Source organism: Amblyomma maculatum, chromosome 11 (assembly GCF_055883805.1).
Source record: "Amblyomma maculatum isolate TAMU_Amacu chromosome 11, ASM5588380v1, whole genome shotgun sequence".
Taxonomy (NCBI): Eukaryota; Metazoa; Arthropoda; class Arachnida; order Ixodida; family Ixodidae; genus Amblyomma; species Amblyomma maculatum.
Genome location: NC_139354.1, coordinates 84,185,461 through 84,197,811, shown reverse-complemented (window position 1 = coordinate 84,197,811; position 12,351 = coordinate 84,185,461). Strand labels below are relative to the sequence as shown.

The following is a 12,351-nucleotide window of genomic DNA, read 5'->3' as shown; positions in this document are numbered from 1 at the left end:
CGAAACGGCTCGTTACCGCAGCGTATCCATCGACAAAGGCGTACGTCCGGAGTGCGCGTGCCTGACTGCAGTTCTTTATTGGGATGGCATACTGTCGCCCGCTTATTCAAGTGTTATACGGTGATGCTAACTAAAATAGCCGATGGCAATTAAATACATATGGACTCTTTAAGATGGTTTGTATTGGCTTCAGGAGGCGCACCTTGAAAGGGGAGCTAAATGAGAACTTACTGCCTGGCTTGGGTAAATGCGAACTAAGTCACTTGATTTCGTTTGGTTACGGGATTTAACGTCCCAAAACAACTCATGCTATGAGAGATGCTGTAGTGGAGGGCTCCAGCAATTTCGACAGCATGGGGTTCTTAACATGCAGACATCGCACAGGACACGGGCCCCTAGCTTTTCGACTCCATCGAAAAGTGTCGGTCATGGCCCGGATTCCATCCCGCATCCTTGGGCACAGTCACACAAATTGTCGCCCAATCAGTGCGCTGCCAACTCGCCTGCTAACTTCCACCTGTCAACGTATGCTGATGCTGAAGGCATGTAATTAAACTACAATAAATGTCACGAAATGTGAGTGTGCTCGCACACTCTAATCCACAACACGTACCGTAATCCATGTTTACTCAAAATTGTCATTTCCGCTGTTTTCATCCTCGTCCGACTGCTGGAAACTCCGGAACCGAAAGTGATGGCCCACCCCTTATGTAATGCCTCCAAGAGAGGCCTTTAAGAAAATAAAGTGAAGTGAAGTGAAATGAAGTGAAGTGAAGTGAAGTGATATCGAGTTCTCGTGTTTTAAGCAATCCAATAACTCGAGATGACGTCTAAATCAATACTTTTGAAAACGACACAAACTCGAAATATAGACTCGAGTCTCTAGGACGTCGTTATTCCTCGAACTGTTTCCTTCAATATGGAGACTGTGAGGTGCATGTTAGAAACATGCGCGTTGTGAAGAGGCGCTTACGCGAGCTGGTGTTCAACCTCGTCTGAGCGTTGAAGCCTGCTTTTGAAGCCTCCTGCAAGGCAAAATGGACAGGTATGTTTTTGGCAATAACAGGTGCACAGAAACTTGTTGACTAGTGACGTTTGTAAACAAGGTTGCGTACCATAATAATGAAGCGTATACTTTTCTATCACTAGAGTCAACAGTTAACTCCATCGAATCATGGTATTCGCTCTCATAAGCTCAGATGAACTGCTTTTAGCAGATACAGCTTCTAATTAGTATTTTGCAAAAGGGTACAGCCAATGCGTTTCCACCTTGCAGATAATAAAATCATGAGCAATGACGCGATTTCATTCGGACGGCTTGTGGTGCAGTGCACGTTAAACGACCCCACGTGGTCGAAATTTCCTGATCCCTTCTCTACGGCGTTTCTCATAGCCTGAGTCGCTTTAAGACATTCAAACCTCATGAACCAAACCAAGCCAGCATGCAGGTTATTGGGCTAATCGAAGGTAATAAATGCACTAAAGTTGTGAAAATAAAATCTGCGTTTGTAATATTGCAATACTTTTGTTCTGTGGCCGTATTTCCCCAACATTGAATCACATGCAGACACTGCGAGAAAAGAGCCCTCACTTCTTCACTAACTCACTGTCTATTCAAAACTCAGCTTTTTGGTGAACCCTGAATTCCTCGCAGTGAGGTGTCGTAAATTTACCAATATTTACTCATTTTGGGCAGGTTTCTAAGGTATTTCTTTATTTCTTAAAGGTCTCTTAAGGAACATTATGTGAGGGTGTGGCGTTATACGGCAAATAATTGTTATGAAAATCACAGTGAAATGTTTTCGATGAGCCCCTTGAATACATTGGGTTCGATGATAGTAGCGACTTAGGTGGGTAGGCCATTTCAGTCTCGTGCTGCGAGCAGGAAAAATCACTGCTGAAAGGAAGTAGGGTGCGCCTGTGGAAGATACGCTGCATTATTGTGGCAGGAGCGGGCGACTCGGTGGGCTCTTTTTTGTACGGGCTATTAGAGAGCAAAGAGTGCAATAATTTATGTAAAATATTAAGACGCGTAATTCTACGCTGTGAGGCCAGACAGGGTAAGTATATTTTTTCTTTAATGCTGCGATATTGGAATAGCATTAATTTGACAAAATGAATTTTGGTGCTTAGTTCAGTACGTATTCGAGGGCGCTAATAAGGTTATTTTTGTATCGGACAAAATAGCATGACCATACTCAAGTTTAGGACGCACAGACGTTTTGAAAGCAAGTTGTGTGATAGGGAGAAATGCGATGGAAACTATACGTCGTATATAACTATAGAGCGCGGCTAGCAGGAATATAATCTGGTCAACATTCTGTATCTATGTTAGGTAACATGAAATATGTACACCTAGGTATATCACGTATTGAGTTTTTGCAATATGGATGGTATTCGTACTGTAACTGGGAGCAACATATACTTGTGATGGCGGTTAATGGGCAAGTGGACAGTTTAAAAGACATTTATTGACATAAGCCAAGTGATACTCCAGTCCTATTTGCGAGAATGGTCTTTCTTTAATGCAAGAAAGTTAGCGGACTTTGTTATTTCTCGGTAAACAAAACCGTCTTCAACGAAGAGGCGGATATGGGAAGAAATATTATTAGGCAGGTCATTAATGTATATTAATAAAAGGAGACGCCCAAGCACGGTGCTTTGCGCTACTCATTATTAATATAAACAGCGCGAACACGAAGACAAAGGACAAGATAAAAGAAAGCCACAGTACAAGCGCTGACTCACAACTATGCCTAAGCCCTTTACTCCAAGGCCCGGAAACAACAAACATGAAGAAAACGAAACAGTCACGGCAAACAACCTCTGGGTTCACCTGCTGCACAAAAAATCACTTCAATAAGACACCTCTTTGCTTGAAAGAGCAAGAGAAGTCTTGCTGACACACTTATTGTCCATTGAAATAAAATATGATTCCACTATCTCTCTCGTCATCTTCTATTTGTGGCGATACAAAATCCTAACCTTGTCAAACTTAGGAGTGCACTTCTTCTTCTCCTTCTTCATTATTTCACATGAATGGCAATGTGATACCAGAAACGTTTTGTCCTTTCCACTTTCCAAGTTGTTCCGGTGTTCCTGTAGTCTCTTATTAATACATCGTCCTGTTTGTCCTATATAACTGGCTCCACAAGAGAGTGGAAGCCTGTACACAACACCTTTCTTGCATCCAACATATGGGTTTCTATGTTTCACCCCACATTCTTGCTTCTTCGCTTCTCTTTCCCTTTGAATAGCCGGGCAGATCCTCTTCATCTTGAGCGGGGCGGTCAATGCGACGTCAACACCATACCTCTTGCCTACATTTTTGAGGCCATGCGAAATTCTGTGCACATACGGTACCACTACAACCTTCCTCTTCCTCTCACCCATGCTGGGCAGGGATTTCAGTCTGTGCGTTCTTTTAAGGCTCTTCAGTACCCGCCAACTGGCCTCAATAATAACCGACTCACGATAACCGCCCTTTGCAATTCTTGTCACTTGTCTTTCAAAACTCCTGCCCATGCCGTGGTAACAAGATTTCTTCCTTCAACGCATTTAGTAAGCATGTGGTAATCATCCCATTTCATGTTTGTTGTTTCTGGGCCTTGGAGTAAAGGGCTTAGGCATAGTTGTGAGTCAGCGCTTGTACTGTGGCTTTCTTTTATCTTGTCCTTTGTCTTCGTGTTCGCGCTGCTTATATTAATAATGAATAAGTACCAACTCGCCCAAGAAAGTATCTTGGTTGCTTTGCGCTACGCCTGAAAGCACTGGTGTTAAGAAGGAAGAGTGTAAGTTAGCGTATGCGAACTGTTGACTGTTAACTAAAGAACCTTAAATTCAGCTCAGAGTGCAGGGATAAAATTTAAGACATCATACCTTTCATAAAAGACGTCCGTGGGGAACCTTCTCAAATGCTTTTTTGAAATTTAAAAGTACTCGACAGTTGCGATGTTGCTATGTAGGTTTAAATGCAGGTCGTTCAGAAAAAGAGCAAGCTGAGTCTCATAAGAATGATGTTTGCGGAAAGAATGAAGATTTTCAATAAAGAAATTTACTGATGTATTTGCAAAGTTAGGCATAAATATACCGAAAAATCAACATTGGCTTGAAGTTAAATAAACAAACACAGATTTAGGAGAGCCTTTTTTAAGATCTTCGAAGCAGCTACGCAACATCTTGATCACTAACGTAATTAAAAATGCATAGTTGGTTGACTAATTTATAAAGTCGCGATCATCCCCATCATCATCAGCTGGACTATATGCCTCCAATTAAACCAGCCCTATACCAGCTGCATTCACTTAACAACCACAAACTGACGATGTCATCGGCCAAGCTAAATTTCTGCCGCCACCTGCAATGCGTGCCTTATCTTGGAATACATTTCTCCCCCTTAGAGACCGTCAGTTATACTGCCTTCACATTACGTGTGGGGTCAATGCTGTCTTCTTGGTGTCGGCTAGAATGCCTTTAACTCCAGTTTCTTTATCTTCCCGCCTCCTGTCCCTTAATTTCGTTAGACCACTTTTATTCCAATGTCTGTTTGGGCAGTCCTCATTTTAAGTGGAAAAAGTTTTATTAGCTGCAACATCTATATCCCATCGGCGAGTGCAGATAAATTACAGCTTGATGGACGCTGGTAGCCTCATGAATGTAAAGTACACACCGCCAATTGTGCAGCGGCGCAGAGCCAATGCAAAACGGAAATCGGGAGAGGGAACGAGCAGGGAGGGGAGGGGGGGGTAGTAATTATGCTGTCTGAGCGAGTGTCGTCTGCCTGGCAGTTCTGCTCCATCGGCAGCTACCCGTCGGACCAAGTTTCATGTCCGAAATCTCAGAGCGCTTGTTCTATCTGCTCTGTGCTTGTGGCTTTGATTGGGGCAGACTTGCAATGTTCCAAGTACTACACACTCCCCGGTTCCGTTTGCGGGTATTGTATTAAGGAGGTATCTTTTGGAAGTAATCAGCGTGCCGATATTTTAATGTCGTCCACAATGTCCTCCACAGTAACGAGAGCAAACAATTATTATGCATTCTAAGCTGCTTATTGCAAATATCTGTTCTTTACTACAGTTAATATTCGCCCTATATATGGAGCGAAGAAACAAGTAGTAGTAGCTTATTAGGCGCCAATGTATATAAGTTAATTGTGACAGGGGCTGCTTCGCACTAATCAGAACAGCCTAGCAGAGAAAGCTCACTGAAGCAGGTGGAATTGTGGGCATGCCCTTGCTCTCCCTTGCGTTGCCATAATATTGCGTATTCCCTTGCAGCAGCGCCAGGGAGTCGTCCGTCCACAGTACTGTTAAATAACCTGCCGGGCGTAATTACCAAATGCGCTCTATCCCAAACTGATTCTTCTAGTTGGTTCAGTTGGGTGGTCCGGTTTTGCAGTTTCTACCTGTACTAAGCAGACATTTGTCAAGGATTTCCATTTCTTTGTAACCTATTGTAAACTGCTGCTTCTTTCCGAGGCTTTTGAACAATATTATAGTTTTATGCATATATATTATTAGGCCTAGCAATCTATAATGCCTTTCTAAACCATAAATAATTATTTGCAATTCATTCCTTTCTTCTTGGAGTTACTTAGTAATGCAATGTCAACAGAACATTATAGATTCATGCGGAAGTTTCTATAAGCCCTTATCCACACCTGCTCCCATTGCAAGTCTCTGAATATGACTTCAAAGCAAGTGGTGAAAGGCACCGTGTCTTTCCTCCATGTCACGAATCTGAAGAACACTCTCGGGCCTAATTGGAATAGACGCCTACTATTTCTCCAAGGATGCGCATTTAATACACACTACAACAGAGAGACACTAACGCTCGAAACGTCTACAAACACTAGCACCAAAACACGGTCTCATTGTGAACATTCTACTCTATCAATTATAGGCTACAAGCGTTCAGACTTCACGAATATAGTTTGGTGCCGATGACTCGGTGTGTGGGTCTAGACCATGGCGTCGGCAATGAGGTGGCATTCGACGATTGTAGGATGGCCTCGCTGGACTCTTCGTATGACCGCCCGGTAGAGCGCTGGCAGACTCGACGTTGAGTTGATGATGGCATTAAGAGGGAGCATCTGGGCGATTCAGGTGGCAGATGATAATTGCACTGGTCACTGAATCGCCGGGACAGGCTGAGGAACAGCAGGGAATACACGGTACTATGCATTACAACATGATACCAGCGTAGCGCACCCGGCGCTGCTCTCTCCAAACCAAGCCGACCTTAACCTCATTGGCGTTTTACCGCTTAGCCGCGTCATCCCGCGCACTTTTATAGGCTTGGTGTTAATACATGTCATTGTTGTCGCCGTCGTCGTCGTGTTCCCTTCTTTATCAATCACTTTTTGCTCTGTCACCAAATACTTCTTTCTCATCATTATCTTTTATACTGTACAAGTTAACCTTATAAACGTCGTGGCTGTCTTTTCTCCGTCGAGCCTCTTGATTTGTGCTTTTCAGCCTCTTATATGGGAAACTCTACTCTATCTTTTAGTACTTTCATGTATCACTCATCGACACACTAATTGTTCATGCAGTCACTATAGAAATCAATCTTCGTGTGCTTTCTCATATGGCGCATCTGCCCCTTGTTAACAATAGTTGGTTCACAGGAAGGGAAAGGCGCAGTATCTGTCACACTTTCTATGTGGACACCTGAATCGCGCCGTAAGGGAAGGAAGGAAGGAAGGAAGGTGGGAGTGAAAGTGGAAAGAGTGAAAGGGGAGCCGTAGTGGAGGGCTACGGAGTAATTTCGACCACCTGGGGATCTTTAACGTGCGCTGACATCGCACAGCACACGGACGCCACTTCGTTTCGCCTCCATCGAAACGCAGCCGCCGTGGTCGGGTTCGAACCCGGGAACTCCGACTGTCCCTTGTTATCGGAATACTTCCATGTAAGCCCCGCCGGGGTGGCGCAGTGGTTACGGTGGTCGACTACTGTTCCCAAGAATACGGGATCGAATCCCGGCCTTGATGCCCGCTTTTCGATGGAGGCTAAAAGAAGGGCGCCCGTGTGCAGCACGATGTCAGTGTACGGCAAAGAACCCCAGATGGTCGAGATTCTTCCACTACGGCGTCTCTCATAACTGAGTTGCTTTGCGACGATAAACCCCCCAAACCAAAATAAACCAAGCCTCCATATCTGCTGAGGTTTGTCTCATTAAATTCTATTTGTAATCTACAAATGCTGCTTCTAAGAAATGTTTATCTTTAGTATTTGTCCATCATCTGGCTTTAGTGTTCATATCATCCACTGTAGAACTGCCTTTACGGAATCCTGCCTGATCGTTACTTGATTGAAATCTTAGGCTGCCATGACTTTTTACTCAGTAACTTAATAAATACCATGTACGTAAGGGATAGTAAGTATATGACTGTAACATTCCACGTCCTCGGCATCTCCTTTCTTATGGATCGAAATTATTCAGCATGGTTGCAACATTCTTCTACTCTCGAGGTCATTAGGCATTGCGTATAGAGAGTTTTCAGTTATAATCTATCCACCGAAATTTAACAAATCGGTATAAACCTGATACTACACAACTGCTTTCTCGGACTTTATTATTTCAAAATGTTTTCTAGCACATTTACAGCTATGTTGCCTAAAGTATCGTTAATTCCCAACCTGAATAAAAGTTCAACAGCAGTTCTGGAGCGAGATCCGGAATTACTCTATGTTCCCTATTACCGCTAAATAGATGACTGTCCATTTTTCTTTGCTTGATTGATCACGCTTACCCTCTAAATCTGGACTAATTTGATACCTTACCATCGTACAGCCAAGGCATGGCACATCTGTCGTGACCTCCAAATCGTGCACAATGCCTAGATTAGATCAAGTTAAAAAAATTCATTTCATTTTTAGTTTCCCCATTGGAGTTTTTTCATGACCAATTCCTTTTTTTGCTTTGTTGCAGGTATTCGTGATCTGTACGTTACTGCCTTCTGTGATCTATGCTAAGGAATCTCCTCTGTTGTTTTTTGAGCCGACGCTATATTTACACCCTGTGCATAGCTTCTCCAGTCTACTTCGTGACCAGCTTGACTTTGAAGTCGACAACAGCAAATTTTTACAGTGGCCGTTGCATATTTTCAGTCTTCATGTAAGCTTTCAGCTGCGTGGCCTTTCTTACTAAATGTAGGCACGGAGGCCTGTGCAGCCTTCAAGATATGCCGCTATTAAGCCTAATTGCGATACGTGATACCGTGTCGTAATGCTATAGAACTCTTCTTTGTTTCCAGTATAATGCTTATTAGGCCGAGTGCCTTTCTCGCCTGGTGGCTGTGCTCGAGATTTCTTCACCAAAAATCTCCACGTCACCAGTTGTTTAATATTTTAAGAAATGAAATCATTCTCCATCGGGAATAAAACTCCTATTCCTCGTTGAAGTTCCGCGCTTCGTCCCTTCGCTTTCGTCACAGTCATATTTTTTCTAACCAACCACATAACGCAGGCATTTCGTAGCACATGAGAAACATGTGTTAAGTTTCCTTATCTAGCGTAGCTACCATTCTACATGGCATCGTAGGAGACACAATGACGAGGACTTCACCCTCATCTTCTTTAGGAAACGTGTCATACGCCATCTGCCGACAGCTACAATGACCTAGCCGCGTGACCTGCGAATGCCATCGTCGCTGACTAGAACTAATCATATAGATCGCAGCAAGGAAGAAGCTGCTCTCCTGCCTTCTGTAAACGTCTTTTCTGTCAAATATGTACAAACGTAAACTAGCCTCCAAGGCTTTGGACTTACCGCTTTTAAGGGGCAATAGTGCCTGCTATATTTTCCACTAGGACTGCTGGCTCTAGTTTGCATCTGTTTGCCAAACAACAACAGCATAGTACTTCCAGCCTTTTAGTGATGAGCACGCTTCATTTTTCCTTGAAACCTGACTAGGCCCTTATGATGTCATTTAGCCCTGTGACTACATGCTGCTTCTGATAAAGACCGACGGGTTACTCAATTCGTTTCAGACAAGTGCAACTAAAGTGGTCATTTTACTAATTTAGAATTTCTTATATGGCACGCCTAAATTACAGGTATGGTGTGGTAGCATCCGGAGGGAAGCGTTGGAACTACAGATCGAATACGACCCTCATGCACCGAGAAGACATCGGTAAGTTGAATGACATTTATTTTAAAATATCTCTAGAGCACTTAAGGTCTAGGTTCGAGAGTTTCATGTGGTTTTTGTCGACCAGCCCGGATTCCTTGCTCTTCTTCCCGGAGGAGGAGAAAAATGAAAACAGGGGAGAAGGCTAAAATAAAAGAAATTTAGGGATGATAAGGAAGATGTGGAGACAGAAAAGGGGGAGAAAAGCAAGTTGGTATAGTTGCTATTTACTTCACGATGGACACTTCTCCGCACTCCCGTGTCCAATCTGATTAGTTGGCATTAATCATTACGGATCCCAAGAGTTCGCGCTAACAGATTCATTTCTCAATTCATCTGTGTCAAGTCATTGATAATAGTTTGGTAATCATTTGCATAATTTGCTTTTCTAAGAAATACTAATAATGACTTTAAGCCAGATTCTTCCCTGAAATGACTTTAATTGAAGAGGAAATAAGGATCAATAGCATGGAACACAAAAAGGTCTGATTGGCATCACTTATTGTTTTCCAAACGTATTTAGCAAGATTAATAATTTTAATGCTTCAAAAAACGCCTTTCACTACTTGGGCTTAGCACGATTATTGCTAAGCCCAAGTAGTGAGAGAATATTATTATTGTTTTTATATTCCACCGGTATGCAGTTGGCTCCCAAATACATCATATATGATGAAGAGGATTGCTAAGCCGCCGTTAGGGGCCATTCCTCTATGAGAAAAAACATGCACGTGTGTAATCATTTGAAATAAAAGTCGTCATTTCAACTTCGACCACAGTTTTTAGGTGTGTGCACATATTTCCAAGTAATGTTTATACAGACTACATTAGTAAGAAAGCGATTAGTACATAGGTGATTCCAAAGCCGCATTCTGGGCTGATTTTAACGCTGAACTGACTGCCTAGTCATGTAATATGTGACCACAGAAAACATTTCGTCTCTTATGTGGCATTTGAAGAAGTAAACGCAATAAAATAGTGCAAAATATTCCTTTAGACCCTTTCAGTCAGGGGATGTTTGTTCTAGAACAGTTGCTTACAACTTTTCACTTTGGCATGAGAGCCAATATGTTTCTTCTGTTCTTCCTTCACTCGTCCTCAGGAATTCACCTTTAGCGCCCACGCGCACTCGGCATCCCTCACCGGTTGTGCCCACAGAGCATAACCATGCTCGCTCACACAAAAGAGTACTAAACTTCCTTTTAGCCTTGTAATTAAGTGTCTTTACCCACCACGATGGGTGCTGTAACTGCTTCTGATATTACTGCTAATCAGTTCCAGCACTATATGAACTAGAATTCGCACTGTAGGATTTGGGTTTTCTGTTTTTATTCCGCACAGTCTCTCTTGAAAAATTTGCAGCCCGTATATTGCATGTATCAGATATCTTCCAGCAGCTTAAAATAGCATTTAAAATCGTTACTTTCAGTGTGTGCATTTTTTTGTTTTATTGTGATTTATTGTGATTTATGTTGTCATATGAGAAAATTCAACTATTTATATTTTTTTGCAACACTTATAAATTGTGGTTACCATAATATCATCATCTAAATCGGATCCGGCCCATAGGGCGCTCAAAGAAATGCAATAATACTCAAAGAAATCAAACAACGCATGTGAAACTCGGAAAGACAGGCAATGCTAGCCATTTTTATAGATAACTCGCTCAAAATATGAGAAACCGAACTTCTTTGCATTGCTAATTTCAGCTAAACTTAACGCCACACTACTTTTGTTTGCGTTTTGCTGATCATTCCTAAATAAAAGGATAGAAATTCGATAAATTTATGACCACCAAGTATATCACTCCTTAGGCTGGTAGATATTGTGTATGACTCGAACTTTTAAAAGCAATTTCTATAAATATAAACATCATATTTTAGGCGCATTACACATAACTTCCTCCTTCCAGAAAACATCCGCAAGTTATAAATGTTTCCAAAAGGAGCGCAGCATGCATGCATGTATTTGATGGGTCACCTGCCATCCTTATGTGTCAGTGTTTATCCTAACATTGTACTATGGAGAGAGGCTGTTCTAAGTCTGAACAAGCACGCATCGCCAACAAGCAGTAGCATATGGCAGGTTAAAGGAAGGCAAAGCAGGGTAAAAAATAAAGTATCACAGTGGCTAACATTGTTACACTGGCAACTCATAGGAAAGGACGGTCTACGCTGGCTGCCTTTAGTTTGTCGAGTTTATGACATCGTCATGAGCATTAAGACACCGCCTGCCAGACAAAAGCCTTTCTTGTAGAAGTTCACAAACCGGTTTTTGAGCATGGTGCAACCACATAATCTCCTGAAAATTGCTATTCTCATCTGGCCACAGAACATTAGTGCGACCCTGCGATATTTTAGGGTAACTAGGGCCGCATTCGGCTGCGTTGTTTGAACTTGGCGTCATTTTTCTTATGTGGATATAAACTATAAAATAATTTATTGGAGGTCAATATTTAGGCCAGCCAAGGTAACTTTTTTTGAAGGCCCGAGTTCAAATATTTCTGTGTTCACGGATCAGGGAGTGGTTCATTGTACTTAGATATCAGTTTGTGGCTGCTTTCGCCGAGCATAACTTGTGGGTGACCAAGAGCAAGTATTTGGGGGTGGCAACAGGGACAAAGTTTGGTGCGCCGATTAAATTGAGCATGATCCATTGAACATGGATGTCAATTTCGCTCCAATTTAGCCCGTCGCATAGATATTTTCTTCATTTATCTAATCTCTTTTCTATGCGTACGTGAAGCTGCTAACTTTTGCTTTTCTTTTGTTTCAGAGTGAATGTATCGCTAAGAAACATGAAATCATTCACGGCAGCATTTCAATGCAAAGAAGGCCAGCGCATGCACTACAAGAACAATGAAACCTGTGTAATGTGGTAAAATAAATGTATGGAATTGTTAATAAACTACTTAGACAAATCCTCGAAGGGAGTAGTCATTTATTTACACATGATTACATCATTTGCTCCTGGTGTGAGCAAATAATGTTTTATAACTTTATTAAATGTGGGCATAGCATTTCGAAAGAAACATTAACCGGGTTTAATGTGATTGATGCACAAGAAAATGCGTTTTCACGCGGTCGTCGACTTCGTCAGTACTTTCTGCAGAAGTCACTTTGTTCAAACCAGTTATCATTTAGCTCATTGTTATCCTGACACGTTGATTCAAATCTCGCTGTATTCCTTTTGATTTGCTCTATTTTATAGAACTTCTG

The 12,351-nt window shown here is 42.2% G+C and overlaps 1 protein-coding gene across 1 annotated transcript in view; it reads left to right on the top strand.

Moving 5' to 3' along the window:
- LOC146174291 (neprilysin-1-like) overlaps positions 1-12,014 on the top strand; it is a 118,803-nt gene extending 106,789 nt beyond the window's left edge. The window contains exons 21-22 of the mRNA XM_084585371.1: positions 9,063-9,139; positions 11,909-12,014. Of these exons, the coding sequence (XP_084441497.1) occupies positions 9,063-9,139; positions 11,909-12,014 (183 nt within the window). The remainder of the gene's footprint in view (positions 1-9,062; positions 9,140-11,908) is intronic.
- The last annotated feature ends 337 nt before the right edge of the window (positions 12,015-12,351 follow it).